Genomic DNA, 21,630 nt, shown 5'->3' with positions numbered 1-21,630 from the left:
TATGGGAAAAAAATGAATTTATAATTCCAGGTGTTATTTAATTACCGGAAGTATAACTTCGTCTTATTTGCCGCCAAAGTCCACCGAAGGCTATGTGTGGATATTGTTTATAGTTTCATGTGCAGTTTTGCAATTTCATTAGAAACAAAGGTGAAATTCGTTCTATCAAGAAGGATTAAACAATATTATTAATCTTTAATTAAACAATCTAATCAATAAGCAAGACTTTGGTTTGTTAATTCTTTTGAGAAAATCTACGATGGCTAAGGTACAACTAGCAAATGTAGCGGTTCTCGACAACCCTTCGCCGTTTCTGAATCCTTTTCAATTCGAAGTAACCTTTGAATGTATTGAAGATTTAAAAGAAGGTATTATTTACATGATATTTTACATGTTTACATTTTTTATATCGCGTCTTAGACTCGATTAATTCACATAATTATACTTACAACCTATGTTTCTTTATAACGTTAGGTTAGTTTCTTCATTTTGACAATACTTTTTTGAAGTATACTATCAAATTCCATGTTTAACAAAATACATTAATTTCTAGTTTGATTACTGTATCAATGTCTTGGTTCAGAATCTTTGTACAATCTATATCATACTTTTATATTTGAGGCTTGAAAATAGGTTTTATATCAATAATATTATTGTAGATCTAGAATGGAAAATGATCTACGTTGGCAGTGCAGAATCAGAAGAATTCGATCAAGTCTTAGATACCATATATGTTGGACCAATTCCAGAAGGACGACATATGTTTGTTTTTCAGGTAAATGTTATATATAAATGTTTTATTTGTATTATTATTATACTATCTATTAATTAATTTTTGTTTAGGCGGATCCTCCTGATGTAAGTAGAATTCCTGTGAATGACGCATTAGGTGTCACAGTAGTGCTCTTAACATGCTCCTACAGGGGCCATGAGTTTGTGCGTGTTGGCTATTTTATAAACAACGAGTATACAGATCCTGAACTTAGAGAAAATCCTCCACCGCAACCTCAGTTTGACAAAGTGCAAAGAAATATCTTAGGTGATAAACCACGTGTTACAAGATTTAAAATTAATTGGGATGATGGTGCAAGTTCTACAGAAAATAGTGTACCGGAAGGTATGGAGGCTCCAAACTTAGAAGAAACATCACAAGATGCCCCAACATCTACATTAGGTTTTACAGAAAATGCACAAAATAGTATGGAAGTGATGTAAACATATTTCTGTCTACTAATAAGATAACTGGATTATTGCTCAGACTTATTTAAATATCTGAGTACTACCTGAAAAAGAAAAAAAAAAAGAACAAAGCTCTTCACATATTTAAATAATTTAAGAAGCAAACAAAATACTTTTTTGAAACATCAGTTAATATCAAGAGCGTACTTATCGGATGTGAAATGATATTATGTAAAATACAGTAATATCTTGAATCATTGGCATCATGCTTATATTGTTAAATTTTAAACATTTCTTTTGAAATTTTTGCTCTCATAGATCTATGTAATCTTACGTGCTAAATTAGACATTGATGATTTATGTGTAATGATTTGTTTTTGATTTATAGTATTTTGTAAAATTTGAAAAGTAGATCATATAATCTCATTTAATTTTAATAATACGATAAAAAGTTCGAGAACCGAAAAAAACAATCTTGTATATTGTATAAGATAGAAGTTATTTTCAAAAAAAAAAAAAAAAAAGAAAAAGAAATAAAAAAAAAAAAGAAAAAATATTTTGTTAGGATTTATGATGTAACATCGGATATATAAGAATTAAAATAACATTTGTTTTTAAAAATTTATTGTCTTCAATAATGTTTTTCGATCAATCGGTTTATTTTTTAACAATGTACTTTTGTAGTACATTATAAATATCGATCATAAGTACAAGTCTATCACAGTGCTTGAGCATTTTATTTAGTTATAAGAAATAAAGTGGAATTTCCAATAAAACATTGATATACATATTAAATCAATTTGCAAACAAAATGTAAGCTGATAGCATTTAAAAAATTTTATGAAATTTGTATAAAGTTACGTATAACTTTTAGAGATAGCCAGAATGTATTGTTGGAAATACCTATTACTTCTTTTACACCATATTAACTGTAAAATCCGATGCTACGCTAGCTTGGGATATTAAAACTTCTATTTTACTAGTGTATATACTACGAAAAGTTGATGAAAAATACATAAAAAGTTTTCTACTTGAATAATATTTTTTCTTAATTACCTACATATACGTACAATGTAGAAAATTCATCACACGAATGACCTTCAAATCAATCTAGTAGATACTTTTGAATTTATCTCTAAAAATTCTAAAAAACTTAAAAAATAATAATTAAATAGATAAATAGTCGACAAGTTTCATTTGAATGAATACGAACATTAGCTATGATGCATCTGCGCAGTCTTTGATCTTGCATCATCAAAGTTCTAAACGCTAGTAGGAAAAACTACAATTTTTATAGTGAAAGCTGGTAATTTAATTGAAAAGAAATGTCGAGAAAAAATCTAACATATACTTTTACATCAAAATTATTCAAGTATAATCATTCTTAAAAACTAATGTTTAAAAAAAGATATGTATAAAAATTGTATTGTACTTTAATCTCTGTATATAGATCCTATTAGTTCCCTATTTTCTCACATGGCGTGATCGTCGATCTTCCCAATGTAAACCGTGCGTTATATGTTGCAATACGAAATCAATATTCAACTGACTTCTAGAGAGAGGTATGCGTTGCGCACGAACGTCAAAATCGAATAAATAGTCGTCTGCAGTAGCAGCCGAAGTGGATGTCCGCAGACGTGATAACACGAGTAATCGGAGTGGCCGACGATCATAAGTTTTTTTTTCTTTTCCCTCCTTATCATAAACGTGTTCGAGTTTACGTGTAGTTGGTTCGGAAGTTTTAGAATTTCCACCGATGATCATCAAATCGCAGACGGGGATTTCTGAAGGAGCCGTGTGGCGGCGAACAAAGCCGCCCTTACAAATTTAAAGAAGGAATGACGCTGGAGAATCCTTTTTTTGTCGTCAAAGAGTAAGTTCCATTCAAAATTAAATATCATTATTCGAAATCTATGAAAAAAGGTAGAACAGAAACAAAAGAAAACAAAAAACATTAGCAAAGTATGGCGCTTTGATTTGACAGCTATACGCGAATAGAATGTCACGTTCTTTTGTTTAAGAAGAGTTAATCAGATTATTTGAGTACTTATCAAGATTCTTGCCTTTGTTAAACATAATTATTTTATCGATATATCAAAAAGTTGTATATTACGTGCAAATGTCAGAGATTCTTGTCAACGTTTACAACAAAATGTGATGTTGTTTTTTGACAAATAGCTGATATTACATGGACTGTGACCATGTAATGATTATGTGCAATCGATTTACGAACATTTTTTCCAATGATGTGAACAATCGACGATATTGCATACGAATGTTATATTTTTGATTTAACTTAATAAGCTCAAAATTATATACATATATGAAAGAAATAATAAGTCATGAAATAATGATGATTCTTTTTAAATGGCAAATTCAAACTAATACTATAATAATATGTAGAAAAAAAATATTGTTAGAAATTGATGAAAGATTTTGTTTATACTATGATATAACCTAAAGATAATTTTTTATAATCGGTCTATACAAAATCCATGGCTTATTTATTGCAGCGAGGTTTGCAAGGCACTAAATAAGAATCGTGGTTTATACGGCCGCTGGACGGAATTACAAAATGTCGTTACTAGTCCTACAATAAACGGTGGAGGGGGGATTCCGATTTCGCGCGAAGAATTGGATTGGACAACAACAGAGTTGCGAAAAGCGCTACGCTCGATCGAGTGGGATCTTGATGATCTAGAAGACACTATTTATATCCTTTAATACTTATTCGATATTATCTACATTAATTATAATGATTTGTAGAGATAAGCTCTAATGATTTATTTGACAAAAGAATGATTATAGCTTTTCGAATATTTTAATATTTATTTTTTTATGAGAAAGATATAAAAACATGTTTATTAAAAAAAGTTTTGTTAATGTTTTATATATATATATATATATATATATATATATATATATATATATATTATACATATATATTAGAATCTATTTTGATTTATTCAAAAATTTTCTTTAGATTCGAAATAATCTTTAGATCGATGAGTTCGATACATTTTAAAATGATTTCGATTATATCCTTAATATATAGAAATTTATACGTATCGTAGAGAAAAATCCAACGAAATTTAAGATTGATAATAAAGAACTAAGCGTTCAACGAAGTTTTATCGAACAAACGCGGGAAGAAGTGAAGGTAAAAAAACAAAATTACTAAAAAAGTTAGTTCAAAATCTATATATACAAGTTTATGTCCTATCACTTAAGTATGAGGAGAAATGAGACGCCTTTAACGTGTTTGTTTGTTATAGATTATGAAAGATAAGATGAATTTAAGTAGGGGCAGGGACCGTGATAGCACGGCAAGACAGGTACGTAAAAAGTTAATATTTGATTTTAAAAAATCATATTTTTTTTTTTTTTTTTTTTTTATAAATAGTTGTGAACCAAACTTTAGTTTCATGAGGTCAACGCTTAGCTTAAATATCTATTCACAATATAAAGCTGTCTTGATTAGTTATCTTATCAATGATGGCAAGATTATCGATATTATCTTTCTTTGAAAATGTAATTTTTTTATTATGATAAAAAATCTTTTAAATTCTATATTCATATATTTATTATATTTTTTTAATTACATATTACATAATAAATATCTACCATTTATTAAGTTAGATAATTTTTTATCTATTCCATTCACAAGCATAAATGTTATTAACACAAAGAATTTAGTATAGGTTATATAATGTATAATTAGTTAAAGAGAAAAGTGAAAGAATGGTAAAATTAAGTTTTATATCATTTAATTAATTTGATTGTTCGAAATGCACCAATCAACGATTAGATTCATACTGTACATATTTATATGAACTTCCTATCAAATATAGTTAGGTCATATTTACTGTGATTGGTTCCATGATGTGCCTATAGTATTGTTCCACTATTGTCTAAATTAGCAGAGATCGATACATGTAATTGTCAATAAAAAGACGATATATATAAAGTCTATGGAAATTGTTGTTTATAATAAAGTTAAATAATCATTAGGAAATATAATGAGTTTACATGTAATAAATACGTAATAATAAAAGAAAACAATTTAATCTATTTATGTATGTATTTTACAAAAACTTTAACAAAGATGATACTATATTGTTATAAAAGTTAACAAATTTTACTATGATTCAGTTAAAGTAACTTTCAATATATATTATGAGTTATGACAATGAAAAAATGGTTTACACGGTAAATGATATTTTATGTTTTAATAGAAGAACAGATTTTTTATGTTTTCAATATTAAAATAATAAATATATAACTTTTATGATAATTAATTTTTCAGCCCCTTTTGGATAATAGTCCTGCTCGTGTTCCTGTCAATCATGCTTCAACTAAATATAGTAAGCTTGAAAATGAGACAGATAGTCCAAATAGACAATTTCTTGGCGATACTCTACAGCAACAGAATGACATGATGAGGCAACAAGATGAACAATTAGAAATAATTGGGGAAAGTATTGGTACACTCAAAACAGTATCTAAACAGATCAACTCGGAATTAGACGAACAAGCAATGTAAGCTTATAAAATTTTTGTTTTATGATGTATTATAATAATTATACAGTTATTTTGTTTTAATTGCTGTATTACTAGTACTTATAAATGGTTTATATGTATTACAGTATGCTGGATGAATTTGGTAATGAATTAGAAACAACAGGCTTTAAGTTAGACGCGACAATGAAGAAAATGGCTAAAGTTCTCCACATGAGTAACGGTAATTATAACAATTACATTCCTGCCCCTACCACAGCTACATCTACTGTATCTGATCTTACCTCTAAGCCTTCTTCTTTATCTTCTTTATCAACTACAATAACCAACTGCTTCTTATGTGCTGGAGATTAGATGTTTATTATTATTATTATTATTATTATTATTATTATATACCATAATTATTCAGTAGAAAAATGGAATATTTCTTTTCCATGGGTAATAACTATTCAAATTAGAAATTATAGCTAGAAATATTCGAAAACTACCACTGAAGAATTATGGAATTTTTGATATTAAATAGACTAATGATGTTATGATTTTTTTACAACATTCTGAAATCTCTACTGCATATTATTTATTCTTAAAACAACAAAACATCTTTGGCATTATTTTAAATGAACTAAGTATTTATCTATTTTTGCACTCTCCTTGGAAGACTTTTATTGTTTAATATTTGCATCAGCAAGCAAGCTTCTATTAATTTAAACATTATTAATTTTACTTTTATTTAATATTATTTTAATGTATAGTATCGTATGCTCAATACCCTCTGTTTGGTGTTACTAGTAATTATATCACTGTTGCTATACTACCACAGTGGGCAGTCCACATACAAGATACAGGATATCAATATACCTGTAATACTCATATTAATAATATTTTTTAATGAATATAGAGAAAAGTACTTGATACTTAATTTGTATTGCAATTTCTCAAATACAGTAACTTTTCATTTATATTGTGTAATTATTATAAAATATGAAACATAGAGGAGAATATCTATTTTTTCTGTTGTTGTATATATAATACAGTTTTTATTTTTCTTTTCAACTTATTAAGTTCCTATATCTATAATTATAATAAAAAGTATATAATAACAAATAATGTTAAAAAATTTGAAAACTAAATTATATGTATTTGAGATCTTATAATTGCAATAGTTTATTTTTGCAAAATAAATGTATCAAATGATGATTAAATAGAGTCACCAAGTATTTGAAGTTAATGATAATATAACAACAAAACAACAAGAAGATATAATCACAATTTGCTGAATTGCTCAGATGAATATACAATATTAGGAAGTAAATTATTTAATCCTTCTTAAATACTTGGCCAAATATATAATTTTGAATTTTAAAAAGGACCACTTCAACAGGATACTTTTCTGTAGATATAGTTGAAAGAGATATAAATATATATACAAGAAAACTAAATTATTATATATATACACACACACATATATATATATATAAAATATATGAGTGCAATAAGCACTATACAGTGTGTTAAAAAACTATAAGCAGTAACAATAAATATAAACACTGTTGACATAATACTTACTAAGAAAAATATGTAGGTAAATTAAAACAGTATAGTTGATATTTTGTTCAAGTAAAATTAACAAACATTACCAATGCCAAAAATTATAAAGCATACGTCAAGCAGAATTTTAAGTAGAAAGGATAAGCACAAGAGCTTGTGTGCCTGATAAAGATTTAATAAGACAAAATTATGCATAGCACTAGAAAAATTTTCTATAATATTTGGGTATTGGAAATACCTCATATACTAGTACTTCCAATGTACACAATGTGATATCAGTATGCTAAGTGATTTAAAGTTCAAGTCTATATAAAGAAGAATTTGGTGGGTATTGAAATATTGAATGTGTCTCTTAGCATACCCTTATTAAATATGTACATACATAACATTTCTAAGCTGCTCAATTAAATACACTTAAAAATAGGATTGAATATTTGTATGTATGGTGGTTGAGATTGATTGTTTCTTTAGAATACATATTGTTAACAAATGTCAGAAATTTTAGTAATTAAAAAGTATTTGTCCCTTTAGGACAAATTCAAAAATACAGTATGTGTATAGATCATTTAAAAAAAAATACAAATATTATAATCTTATGAGAGACTTCATATCAAAATAAAATAGTATTTCAGTATGTGACTAACAGAGGATAATAGACTATCTATTTCTCATATATATGACCAATTGTGAAAAAAATAATAAAATTTAGAAATATACTTACATATTATTTAGTATATACATTACTGTAAAAATACCATAAATATTCCTGATCCATAAATACATGTTCAAGTATAACATTGAACTTGTATTTAAACAACTGGTTATTAAATCTTGTGGTTGAAAGACTTCATTGATTTAGAGTGTTAATATTTTATTTAGGTAATGAAATTTATTATTTCTTATATAAAATATTTAAAAAGAGTTACAGTGAAATCTCTCAACCATATAATGGAACTATTTATCTTGAATTAAAAGAAATATATACTGAAAACAAAATCTAAAATAGTAATGCATGTTAAAAATGTTAATGTACAATGTATTTGAAGAAGGGCCAAATATAAAATTAAATTTTGCTTGTACTCGTATTCGAGATTTTTATTGCCACTGCTTTTAAAAAATGATGTCTAGACATATTCATATAAGTGACGCATATGATGTTACTTTCGTTTGTTTTAGATCGGAGACAATGGGTAGCTATTGGAGTGTTGACTGCTATATTGGTATTATTAATAATTTTGTTCATAATAACATGAATTTCTTAGTTTTATATTACCTGTACAAATGATTGGTTCTTCTTCATAGAATTTAATATAATTTAATATAAAAAATATTTTTTCTTTTTGTTGCATATATTTCTAATAAGAATATTTTATGATGATATATAAAATAAAAGCATACTTACATTAGAATATGCAACACTTTTTCAAAGTTTCCTTTCCTGAAAATTTAATAGTGATCGATAATCTTTTTTTTTTTATCTATGAAATCAACAAATGGATATAATCGATGATTAAATTTAATTGCAAAACTTTCTTTATTTAAGTTTCTATTTTCATCGTTACGTCAACTTATATTATATACTAATTGGCAATTGTATAAAATGTTCTATTATATTCTATTTTCTATATAGAAAAAATACACAATATACACAAATACGTTGTATAAAGTTGCGATATGTATATTCGATTTGAAAATTAAATAATATTATCCAATATGTACGTTTTAAAATAATATATAAAGATGTGTTGTCAAATTTGTCAAAAAAATAATATTTAATATTAGCATATTTAACTCAACTTTTATTTTTTATGTAAAATCTTAGTATTACTTCTCCTAATTCAGATAAATTTTATGGATTACTCCAAATATAAGAATACTTTATATATAAAATTTTACGGATTACGTTTATGTATATAATCAAAAGTTATATAAAATTAAAGATTTGAAGATCCTACATAGTTGGTCATATTGTATAAACTATAAAAAATCTTTGGTGTAATGTTTATTATTGCAATTATTTGCTTCTTACGATAGCAAATATGTAAAAAATAAAAAAGCTTTTTCTTAAAAAATGCGCATATTAAATAAAATGATATTATACGACTTAATAGCTCACAGCTATTAGAAATGTGCAATATATTAAAGTATTACGTGTTATCATATAATATTATATGACATTACACGTGAAATCTATTATTTTATTCATTACGCTACATGTATGAATTTATTAAGGCACCTTTTTGATATAAAAGCTAAAAGGTTGTTCTTTCAGAAAACATTTAAATACGATAGATAAATTTATCGTATGTAATCTATTTTTAGAATAAACTTCAAAAATTGTCTGTATATTCAACTAGTGCCTTTTCAAGTATTATAATTATGGCTCCAAACGTACGCGTTTGAAACAGTCTGCAGGCAAAGCTTTCCTTATGTCATCAATATTTTCAACTTCTATTCTTAATCTATTGACTTCGTCTTCATAATTTTTAACCCATTGCGTTTGCATATTTTTTGCATCTGTTAATGCTTTAATTCTCTGATCTAAATTGGCAGCTTTAATTTCTTTTTCTGCTGCAGTTAAACGTTCTTCTAAATGATTCAAGTGTGTATCGTCTGCATAATAGAAATTTGATTAGTCACAAAAGTTCTCATAATATAAGAAAATATTTACAAATTATAGCTTATACATACTGACCTAATTCAGGAAGATCTTCAAGTTCTTTTATGATTTCAGCTATATCTGATAATGCTTTATCAACATACGTTGCAGTTAAACCTACATTGATTTTTGCTTGTCCAACTTTATGGTTTGCCTATAAAATAATTATATATATTATAAACTATATGTTATGCATCTATTCTTATATATTTATACTTAATCACTATTTTATTAATTTTTTTTATCGTTACCTCTGTAGTAACATTCGTATCTTTTCCAACTTGAACCTCATAATCTTTCATTAGAGAATCTGTAGTATCAACTCTGAGATGTAATATTTCTGCTTCATTGCCTAAACGCAATGCCTCTAATTTAGTCCTATTTGCCTGTATTCTAATATCATTTGCATTTTTACTAGCTTTCTCTGCATATGCCTGGCAATAAAATAAACAGATCAAGCAAGTTCCGTTTTTAATATGTTTTATAAATTATAACATTAAGATTATAAATTTACCTGTGCATGTTGCGCTTTTTCATGTGCACTTCTTGCATTATTTTCAGATCCATTTAATATCTTTTCAAGTTGGAAAATATCTTTTATCGCAGTTTGAATCATTATTTCAATCTTTTCAGTACTTTCTAATGCATCTTGGGCTTTGATACGTTCGCGTTGCACTTCGTCGTCAAATTCTAAATAAAATAACACAGTTTCATATTGTCACCATTACATTAACATTGATAATAATGAACGTTTTACCTCCTAATTTTTTTAAAGTCTCTTGCGCTTCTTTCAACGTTTGATCACCACGTTTGACAGCATTATTTGCTTTTTCATTCGCACCGTCTAATTCTGCAAGCAATTCTGCAGTAGCTGCTTGTTGATCTTGTGCTTTATCTAACAATTGTTCACTCTTCCATACTTTTTCAGTCATTTCGTTAATGAATTTCTCATTTTGTTCTAATATTAATTGTGCTTGTTCTTTTAATCGTAATCCCTAAAAAGCAAAAAAAAAAAAAAAAGAAAATAAAAATAAAAATTTTATTTTATAATAAATACATAAAATGAAATTCTTACTTCATTACTGACAGCATCTACTTGAGTTTGAAGTAAATCAACGTCTACGGAAGGAAGAGAAAGATCTAATATAGATAAACCTAATGCTTCCTGAGAAACTGCAAATGACTTTGCACTTGCAACTGCTGTAAGATTCTTCACTTCATTCATACGATCTTCTAACGTTTCCAATTTATTTTCTAATTCTCTTAAAACATCTCTAATAAAAAAAAAAAGTTTCATATAATTTTCATCATTTCATATTTCTATGTACGATTGTAAAAAATATTCTGCAAAACAATACATACGTCATGTTTGAATTTTTAGCTATTGCCTTTTTAGCAAGATTATAAGCCTCTAAGGACGTATTTCGAGCTTGTTCAGCCAGCATATGAATTTTCTTAGCTTCATTGGTATTACTATAAAAAAATTAATATCACCAATAATATTAATGTTATCTATACGTGTAGAGATATTACATAGATGTAATAAAAGAAATGTTGTACATACAAATCAGCTAAAATACGTGCTTCGTGTGCAATAGCTGTCATCTGTTGATTCTGTTGACCAACTTGATCAGCACGTAATTTGGCTTCTGCTAATGCCGTTGCTCCGTCTGTAGCTAAATAATCTTCCGCTTCCTATTGTTAGTAATATATACACATTTCACATATATTTATTTGTAATATATATAATGTATAATATTGAAATATGTATATTTCATTAACTCACAGTCAATTGATCATGTATTTTGTCTAATACTGTCTCTGCTGTATTGACATTTGCTAATCCTTCTGTAGTAGTCTTATATGCTTCAGCTGCTGTGATATTTACTGTTTGTGAAATAACACTTATTTCAGTCAATTGGCTATGCAATTCATCGAGTTGCTCAACGAGCGTTTTATTTCCACCTAAAACATCAAGATTAGTATTAAATTTAGTATCAAACAAGAAAACAATGTACACACAGATTTATAAACTTATATTTACTTCCAGACTCTTGCTTGGCAATATCCAACAAATTCTTCACTTTGTTCTGAACATTTTTTAATTCCTTTTCAAAGTCTGAATCTTTTATGACAGTTGGACTACTATTAATCTTTTTAAGTGTATTCTCTAATTCTGATAAACGTTGTCTATGTTTATCGACTGCAGATTGAACTAGATTATAGCAATCAGGACAATCGATGCAACCATTTTGTCTATTATATTTATTTTCCTTACAGCGATCGCAACGTCTTCCTTCTACGTTTGTAAGACACTGCGATAAAAAGAGATATGCGACGAATTAAAATAAGAAGATAAAAATAAAGAACATTTATATTCATGTAAACGTACAAGGCATTGTCCACTGGCATCACATTGTAAATCTTGAGATCCAATTCTGTCACAATCGCAAGGTTTACAACCTTCTCTACTAAAACCAAACTGATATGGTAAACAAGTGTCACAACGTTGACCAGTTATTCCTGGTCTACATTGACACTGACCAGTAACAGCATTACAAGTCCGGTTATAAGATCCCTCAGAATCGCAATTACAAGGTGTACACCCCTAAAATATTTATATATGTATGTGAACATAATCTATAGTATTCCATAGCTTTGTTTGTATGTATTATCTTATTTAATTATCCATTCACCTCGCCGCTTAAAATATGATAATATCCATCTTCACATTTATCACAGTTACGTCCTATTACATGGGGTTTGCAGAGGCAATGACCTACAAGCTGATCGCAAGGAGCGACTCTTCCATCTTCAAGTTCAACTGTACCTGGTGGATAACACTGACACAATTTGCATCCATCTTCTCTATTATCAGATAAAGCATCTCCATAATAACCTAATGAATGATTTATCAATGCTCATGAGACACATCACTATTTCCAAAAATATTGTAAATGTTGTGTTAAACTGTTCTCTTAATATACCCGAAAGACATTCTTCACAATGAAAGCCAGCAGTGTTATTGACACATTTCAGACATTCTCCGGTTTCGTGATTACAATTTCGTACTGCATTTAAATCAATGTTATTATTACAATCACAAGGTCGACAAGCTATTCCTTTCTCAGGATTACCAAAGTAACCATCTGAACAAGTTTCACATCTTGGTCCTAAAAAGAATCAAAAATAATTTGAAATTATAAAATTGCTTTTAATTTTACAAATTGGATATAAGAAACAAACGTGTATGAAAAATATCTTTTTACCTGTTCTTCCTATTGGACATTCAGAACAAATCGGATCAGGATTATTACCAAGAAGAATGCAAGGACCGTTATCAGGACACGGACATGGCTTACAATCGTTGGAAGTGCCTTTTAAAGGGTACCCATAATATCCACGACTACATAATTCACAATTACTACCAGCAGTATTATGTTGACAAATACATTGACCTGTGATATATTAACCCAATAGATATATGAATAATTTGAGAGACAAACATAAAATTCAATCTATGTACACAATATTTACTCACCCGTTTCAGCTTCGCAAATATCTGCATGTCCGTTACAATTACATGGAACGCAAAGAGCAAAAGGACCACCATTTGGTGGATCATGATGAAAACCAGGTGCGCAAGATTCACAAAATTGACCAACATAGCCGTGAGGACAATTACAATGTTCAACCCAATCAGCAGGTTCACCGGCAGCACCGCGAAGTGCAGTTTCCAACTTAACGTCATCCAGAAAACCTCTACCTAATTACACGAAAAACATAATTGATAAAACGATTTTCTTTAAGATTTCTTATTACACAAGAAACTTCACCTTGATGCGTATAAGTTCCACGTATCTTTATAGCGGTTAAGTTGGAGAGAATGGACATAAAAGCTCTGGCAGATAATCTTGGTTGCCAACCATATTCGCTATGCTCGTGTAATCTAAATCTATATTCTTGTGGCTAAAGAAATATTTGAAAGCATTAAAAGCAAACGTACAAGATAAATACGAATTTAATATTATTCTATCAGTTTTCTTTACCGTGACAGTTGGCATACGATTTTTTTGACCAAATATCGGTTGCGTTATTTGTTCACCGTTTCCACCTTCCAATATTACGTCGTGTGCAGTTGGGGCAGGACCTGCCTCTCCTATCCTTAAAGTGAACGATAGATCTTGATTGTACGACGCTCTTTGATCTCCCAAAAATCTATCTGTAAATGATAACAAGACAATTGTTCAATAATCCTCCTTCTGTTATAGAATACTCTTTTGAAATAGATTATTACCAGGTGCAATGAAGTAAACGTTGTCACGATCTAACGCTGTAGCGTATATCGTTTGCGTTAGAGGATCATAATGTACAGGTATTGGGTTTCCAGCTACGGTAGCTGACCAGCGTTCATTTCCTCGGACAAACATACTCTCAATAACGACTTTCGAGTAACCAGCTGCAGGCATACATATCGATGAATGGCCATAACAGAAACATGGAGTACAACCGAATTCATTTTCCAAAGCTAGATTAAAGAAACCTGGTCGACATCTGTGTAAGAACGTGCAATCATAAACGATTCAAACGAATTGCATATATTAAAAAATATCATCATAATGGAATAAATCATATAAAAATAAAAACAATTTTTCTTCGACAATAATACTAACTCTCGACAACGTTTTCCCTCAACATTTTCTTTACACACGCAAACTCCACTAGTCGAATCGCAGTTCGGTGTATTTGCTTGCGAACCTGGTAAACTACACTCGCAAGAGGTACAACCAAGAGATCCAAAATTGTAGAAATTTGCAGAACAACGATCGCACTTGTCACCTGTTACACCCGCCTTACATTGACATCTGCCTTCGCTGTTACATTGTAAACTTCTTGAACCTACGACGTTACATCTTCATTTTATATTTGACTGTTATATGATCATATATGTGCAATATTGTTTTCATTTTAAATTTAAATTTAAATTTGAGTTTTTCAATAGTTATTCTGATTTTTACCAATCTCGTTGCAGTTACAAGATACGCAGTAATTATCTTCCGGACGTTGATAAAAATTCTCCCGACATCTTTCACAGTTAGCTCCATCTCGGTTAGCTCTACAGTCTAAACAATGACCACCATGACCAGTCGCCTTATACAATTCTTTGTCGAAATAACATCTTTCGGAATATCCATTGCAGTTACAAGCTGAAACCAACATACACGATGATAAGCCACTTTCATTAATTCTCTTTTTGTTATTTAATTAAAAACCTTACTATACGCCGGATACCATGAAAACAATTCATTCCAACGTGATGTCATGCATATCACTAAATTGTTTATTAACACGAACGATGCAATTATCACTTTCATCGTTAATATAATGTTATTTAGAAAGAAATTATAAACTAGTTTAATTTCAGTTAATTTGCCCTTCGAGTTCATTCATTTTCATTGATTAAATTTTAACGATACAAAAAAATTAAATGAGACAAACAACAAGCAAATATCTTTCTGTAGGTATCGCGACGTATCGTATACTGAGCCTTAAGAGCACGAAGAAACTACATTATATGTCCTTGCACCGTGCACAATATCCCCACTTGAATGCACGTAACAGACGTAAAAGGTAAAGTCAGTTGTTTAATGTCAAGCCGATCGTGAAGTTACGTTCTTTCTCTCGAGAATTGAACGAAAAGAAATATGTGTCTTCTTTCCTTCTGAAATTCTAGAAACTCACGTTTCTTCATTTATACGATAATAAATCGTAAGGCAAAAAAACAAAAATATTGAAAAAATAATATCGAAGCTTACGTTTGCATTCATGAGCATCAGTCGTCGTGGCACGACCCCATGGAGCATCGTTATAAAAAGGTAAACATTCGTTACAATCCGGACCAGCAGTGTTATGTTCGCATCTATAAAAACAAGTACAATTACAAAACGGTCGTTTGAAACAAATCAGAATAAAAATCTAATATTACAATCGACTTTACCTACAAACTCTTCGCGTTTTACCATCAACGCTTGTACTGTTTACACATTGCCCAGCATGACCATTACAAGCGCAACGTGCTCCAACTGCAACATCAGCGATCGCGTAATAATAAGATTTTAAAACCTGATCATCGCCAAATACTTCATCACCGAAAGTGTTTAATCTATCCAAAGTGATCCTTAGATCAGTTGCTTGTACCCATTCCTATAAAAACGAGATACAAAACGATGAACATTTTCTAAATTGATTTTCTTTTTCTTTTTATGTACATATTTATGTGTTATACATTTTGATTATTCTACCTGTAATGCTGGATTCATTTCGAAATAATACGCCGAAGGACGTCCTTCCAAAGTAGAAAAAGCTACTGTCCCTTTTGATAATGGCGAAATGTCCGAATACTCGGAAGTACAAAGTACTCTTGTGTCGTCACCACGTACAGTTTCTTTCGATTCTGGTAGCTCGTACGTGTCTCTGCAGGTAGCCGAATAAAATTGATAAGGCTCCCAAGGTGACTGCTCGTTTTTCCTTTTATATATACCCCAACTTTCTGGACGAGGTGATTCGAAGAGTACTCTGACGTATGTGATATCGAACGTCTTATTACCTAACATCGATGAAAATTATTTAATATTTATTATAATTTAAGATTCGTTATTTTTATTCCCCACTATTACACGTATTTTAAAAAATAGACAAATCTCAAATATATCAAAAAATAGCTACAAATTATACAAACGATTTTATATATATATATATTTTTTTTCCCTAAATATTACACGTAATTCGTAATTTATTACACGAGAATCGCGTAAAATGTATAACCCCGCAAACTATACAGCATCGTTATCCTACAGACCCCACCTACGCAAGACACGATGTTTCCTTATATGCTCAGCTCTTTCATATCCTCCCAAGCTCGAATTTTCAAACAACGTTAGGAAATAGCGAAGAGAAATTATTTATTATATTACGAATTTCTTTTGAAATAAAATATATTTATATAATATTCTACATATAATTATACCTAAATGAAGAGTCAAGTTGACTTGATTAGGATATTCAATGCCCTCAAACATAGTCTCTGATTGCCACCAAGTCGCATTGTCGTTATTATCATGATCGGTAAGAAATGAGGCTGGATGATCGCCATATCGACAAATTTCACAAGATTTTCTTTGCACTCCAGTTTGTTTGCAAAATTCTGTTGGACGTTCTTCTCCGCATGTATTTGTTGCCTCCATGAATACATTGAAAGCAGCGTTTTCAAAGGGTGGTATACATCTCTAAAAATAAATAAAAATAAAAAAAAAAAAAATAACACAGAACAAACAAAATGGCAAACACGAAAATTTGAGAATTTTTAACAATTATAAAGGACATAAAAGTGTTTAAAAGAATTTCTTTCATAGTTCTCGAAGAAATTTAAAAAAAAAAAAAAAAGAAAAGAAAGAAAGAAAAAGAAAATGTTTAACATGAAAATACGAGAATTTCCGAATAACGTAAGAAACAAAATGTGAAAATGTTATCTTTTACAGTAAGCATTAATGAAAAAAAAAAAAAGAGAGAGAGAGAGAGAAAAAACTTAAATGATCGCCACGAATAGTTCGAGAATTTTCGAACTATTGTACGAAAAACAAAAAGATTTCTTTTAAACTTTTTATGAAAATTGATATTAATTAGGAAAACAGAGATAAAAATTGATTAAAAGAACGTTTTTGATTAAAGTATTTCTTCGTAACAGTGAATCGTTTCACGATATTCATTCAAGTTTTTGTTGTTATCTAACATAATCAATGAGACATTCGCATGAACCGATTGATTGAAAGGAGAAGATTGAAAATTACTAGATTTTTTCTTTTTTAAATATACATAATCGTAACATTTTTAAGAAAAAGAAAAAAAGAAGAAAGAATATACCGGATAGTCTCATATCTATCACACATTATCATCCTTCTATGCTATCTCGAAAAGTTCGTGTAACTTCGGACCTTTCTACGATAACCCGTCGTTCCAATTCCCTTTAGGAAAAAGCGTTACGTATATCAAAATAATCACGAAGAACAGACTATTTTTCGTCTAAGCGCGCTAATTTTATATATTTCATTGGTTACGCTTATACGAAGATCAAGATCGCAAGAGTCATCGACACCACGAACAGATTCTTCGACACATTCTCTCTGATAAGTATTTCCTAATCGTGATACTAATACATCGAAACGATTAGAACATGTTTTCCGATTACATTTTTCTATAAAACTTAATGATAAATAAGAAAAAATAAAATAAAAGAAAAGTTATTATGAAAATAAACATTGAGAGATATCCAATACAAATTATTATAATAAATTATTAGAAAAAATAAAAATAAAATCGATCTTTCTTTTTCTCTTCTCTTCCGTGAAAACACACATACAGATGCGATCTTGTAACCATACATAAAACACATGGCGTTTACCATGTGTTCACCCCCTGATCCGACACAACAGAGATTCGAAGAAAGAAAGATAGCTTGACTTTATGTTCACAGAACTTGTCCTTATTCTACGAATAATTCTAACAAATTTAGAAGCCTATATTTATTACAATCTCTTTTCATTTAGTTTATTGACATTAGTAAATCGTTAAAATATGATCACAGATAATGCAGAAATATAAAAAAGTAAAGTAAAAAAAAATTGATTGTCCATTAACTAACCTGTGGTTTTCCTTGAGCATCATAACACTTGTCTTCGTCACGACTCGTCGGTGGCCATCGAGAATAAAGTTCATCGGATGGATCAGGATCAGCCAATACCACGAAAAACGTGATAATAACGAGTAGGAAAAATTTCAAAAAAATTCCGCACATTTTGATTCCTTTTTTAACGTTTAAATCCTTCAGTCTCTTTCAATTCGTCGATGTCAATCACTCGACAGCACGGATGCACCAAAGTACAAATCGCGTTGTTTTACACACCATTAAAACTCGTAACCCTTATTCCGATTCACTTTAACCAAATTTTTCCTTTATTTTCGAAGATGAGAACAGTCGAGTAACGTGAACGGGTCCATCAGGATCGATAACTTTTCGAACGTTCTGGTCAATGATTTTCTTTCCTATTTAAAAAAGAGAATACAAGAAAAAAAAAAAATAATGAATGATATTCGTTGTTAATTTTTGTTCTCAAAAAAGCGCGCGGAAGTACGTTATTTTTGAAAAGTTTTTTCTACGTAGTAGTATATCGTTGATCGATTGAATATATTTCTGATATATTATTTTTAATAAATCATATATATTATTCGTACGATCGTGTTGGATCGAAAGATCTACGATAAAATGAATATTAAATATGCTTCATCTTAACTTACATACGAGAAAGTCAAGGGGAAAGCATGCAAACGTAAAACAACTCGAGATAACGAATGCTTTTCAAGTAAATCTCAAGAACATCTCCAGCCTTTGCTACTAGTAATGTCAACAAGATACCGTGTAGTTGCATCAAGTATGAGATACTATTTAGTTCTAAAACTATGCGCCCTTAGACAAATCAGTAAGAAACGATAAACTATTGTAACAAGATACGTAAAGAATTTGATTATTTCTACACTCTTGTAGAAAATCCCTTTGTTCCGTCGTTATTTGAATATAAATAATCAATCGGTCCATGAAAAAGAAAAAAAAAAATAGGATATAGACATATTGATCCCGTTCTTATTTTCCGACTATTTTTAAAAAACTTTTATAGACGTCACCTACGAAAAAATTCAACTTGGTGAAAATAAGGTTATAAAAGTAGTTGATCGGATCTATCTTCTAAGAAACGAATCACTATATCTAAGAAAATAAAAAAAGAAAGAAAAAAGGAAATATAAAATCTATGTGATCACTATCATGTGTACGTGAGGGTATTTGCTAGCGCATCTTAAGACTGCAAGGAGTACAGTGATCCTGAAAGTGCAGTGCTAAGGGAGATAAAGAAGGAGAAAGATAGAAAGAAAGGGAGAAAGAGAGAGAACACGCATAGTCACAGGCACCGTGTGAGAGAGAGAGAGAGAGAGAGAGAGAGAGAGAGAGAGAGCGAGAGAGAGAGAGAGAGAGAGAGAGAGAGTCACGCAAAGAAAGACAGAGATAACGACAGAGAGGTTTTTTCAAAAGATCACCAGTCACTCGGATAAACGATTCGTAACTCGTCGCAAGTAAGAAGAAACGATTCATCTTTTCTAACCTCTTCGTGCAAACGAAGTCTCAAAAATGTAGAAGTTGAACGACGTCCCTTTCTTCACTGTACAAGGCTGCGAACCGAACTGAGACGTAGAAGAGAGAAGGAGTGTAGCCGCCGCGTCCGATGCTGGAGCCGCACTGTCGAACATCGTTGCTCTCTCTTTCTCTCTTTCTTTCATTCTCCCTCGTTTTTCTTCGCTGTGTAGTAGCGCACGCGCTCTTCCATGTAGTAGTAGAAAACGTGCCTTCTCGATATATTCTATCAAACGGTATTTTGTATAAAATAGAGAACCACTGATGTATTTCAAGACAAATAATACTTTTTTTTTATAACACTCATGACATATACATTATACAATATTTTTCTAAAAAAAATATTTTTATAAAAGAACGTAGATGTGTTTGTCAATTATGAAGACTAAAGACTTGAGAAATAAAAGTTAATTTACTTAAAAATTGTCGTATATTCGATGCAATTAAGAAACAGTTATAAAGTAAATATGATTTAATATCGACGTATGCATACGATTGACTCATTAGTTCTGCGAATATATATCCTCGACATTCATTTGTGTATATGCTTCCTGAATATGCTTACACGGTTATAATAATCGTTATCTGACGCGAACGGAAATACAAAAAAGATTAAACAGTCAGGGAACGATGACTTCTTCTCACGTATTGTCACTATTTTAAAGTTTCAATTCTCTCTTTCTTTCTATCTCCTTTTTTAAAAACTAAGTATTTATAAGAATAGTAATTCGAACAATATTAAATTATATTCGTATATTCATTTTGTTATGTATGTATTGATAGGTTAGATTTTATATAAATTTTACCATTTTTATTACAAATATTTATCACGAATGTTGGAAGTCGGATGCTTCAACAGATATATTTTTACCCGGAAATGCTAAATGATACCAAGTATTCCAATATATACGTACACGTACACGTACACGTACACACACACGCGCGCGCGCGTATAATACTTTTTATATCATGTATGAACAAATTACGGTATAAGTATATTTACATCTTTTAATATCACTTCATCAATTTCTTAATTTCACAAAGTTATGAAGTTATCAGAATTGTATAAAATCAAATAATGTTAAATTAGTTATAAACGCATAATTTATTTATGTTTGTTGTATTCCATAAACGATCATACGTAATCATGAAGCAAAATAATTTTGTTGTCAAAATAACTGATGAAATCCTCATAGATTCGAATAATAATTTAAAAGAAAAATAATATTTTAAATCACTATTTTCATTTGGAAACCTAACCTAATGAAACTTTAGAAGAGTTTATTTCAAATTATTTATGTCAGATCTCACTCAAAAGAACTTTGATTTCGTTTTAATGATAATATTTGAATAATACTATTTTCACGAAAAAAAAATTATATTGTATTTAAATTTTACGGCACATCAATTATGAGTCAGACATTAACGCTTTAAATTTGTTTACACATTAAATGAAAGATCACGAATCAATGTACCACAATGTGTACAA

General features: G+C 29.5%; 3 protein-coding genes and 1 long non-coding RNA gene across 5 annotated transcripts; 3 read left to right on the top strand and 1 right to left on the bottom strand.

Annotated features, from left to right (window-relative positions):
- The first annotated feature begins 56 nt into the window (after nucleotides 1–56).
- Nucleotides 57–2,215, top strand: LOC122635242 (histone chaperone asf1). The gene is made up of 3 exons (XM_043825214.1): nucleotides 57–368; nucleotides 660–775; nucleotides 844–2,215. Exons 1-3 carry the CDS (start codon nucleotides 260–262, stop codon nucleotides 1,213–1,215), a joined length of 597 nt encoding a protein of 198 aa, XP_043681149.1. The 5' UTR covers nucleotides 57–259; the 3' UTR covers nucleotides 1,216–2,215.
- A 508-nt stretch (nucleotides 2,216–2,723) lies between these two features.
- Nucleotides 2,724–8,656, top strand: LOC122635213 (syntaxin-6). 2 transcript variants are annotated; one of them, XM_043825181.1, is made up of 7 exons: nucleotides 2,727–3,052; nucleotides 3,693–3,892; nucleotides 4,245–4,339; nucleotides 4,455–4,514; nucleotides 5,486–5,718; nucleotides 5,826–5,920; nucleotides 8,422–8,656. In XM_043825181.1, exons 1-7 carry the CDS (start codon nucleotides 3,018–3,020, stop codon nucleotides 8,496–8,498), a joined length of 795 nt encoding a protein of 264 aa, XP_043681116.1. In that variant the 5' UTR covers nucleotides 2,727–3,017; the 3' UTR covers nucleotides 8,499–8,656. The 2 variants fall into 2 exon arrangements, with proteins under 2 accessions (XP_043681107.1, XP_043681116.1); XM_043825172.1 differs by lacking the exon at nucleotides 8,422–8,656 and having other exon boundaries at nucleotides 2,724–3,052; nucleotides 5,826–8,330.
- Nucleotides 8,657–8,841: 185 nt separating this feature from the next.
- Nucleotides 8,842–21,542, bottom strand: LOC122635183 (laminin subunit gamma-1). Its single transcript, XM_043825103.1, has 27 exons — nucleotides 21,402–21,542; nucleotides 20,113–20,367; nucleotides 18,603–19,003; nucleotides 16,932–17,190; nucleotides 16,207–16,511; nucleotides 15,903–16,108; nucleotides 15,721–15,824; nucleotides 14,923–15,111; nucleotides 14,578–14,803; nucleotides 14,202–14,458; nucleotides 13,954–14,126; nucleotides 13,741–13,873; nucleotides 13,446–13,670; nucleotides 13,174–13,362; nucleotides 12,892–13,077; nucleotides 12,601–12,803; nucleotides 12,297–12,512; nucleotides 11,949–12,219; nucleotides 11,691–11,869; nucleotides 11,469–11,599; nucleotides 11,267–11,377; nucleotides 10,980–11,178; nucleotides 10,662–10,899; nucleotides 10,419–10,594; nucleotides 10,156–10,338; nucleotides 9,941–10,058; nucleotides 8,842–9,858 (listed from the first exon to the last, which is right to left on the bottom strand). Exons 3-27 carry the CDS (start codon nucleotides 18,753–18,755, stop codon nucleotides 9,623–9,625), a joined length of 4,866 nt encoding a protein of 1,621 aa, XP_043681038.1. The 5' UTR covers nucleotides 18,756–19,003; nucleotides 20,113–20,367; nucleotides 21,402–21,542; the 3' UTR covers nucleotides 8,842–9,622.
- Nucleotides 12,518–13,934, top strand: LOC122635246. The gene is made up of 2 exons (XR_006328616.1): nucleotides 12,518–12,568; nucleotides 12,647–13,934. It is a non-coding gene; the product is annotated as an uncharacterized LOC122635246 (long non-coding RNA).
- Nucleotides 21,543–21,630: the final 88 nt, after the last annotated feature.

Source organism: Vespula pensylvanica, chromosome 1 (assembly GCF_014466175.1).
Source record: "Vespula pensylvanica isolate Volc-1 chromosome 1, ASM1446617v1, whole genome shotgun sequence".
In the NCBI taxonomy this organism is placed as follows: domain Eukaryota; kingdom Metazoa; phylum Arthropoda; class Insecta; order Hymenoptera; family Vespidae; genus Vespula; species Vespula pensylvanica.
This window is presented reverse-complemented; position numbering and strand designations above follow the sequence as displayed.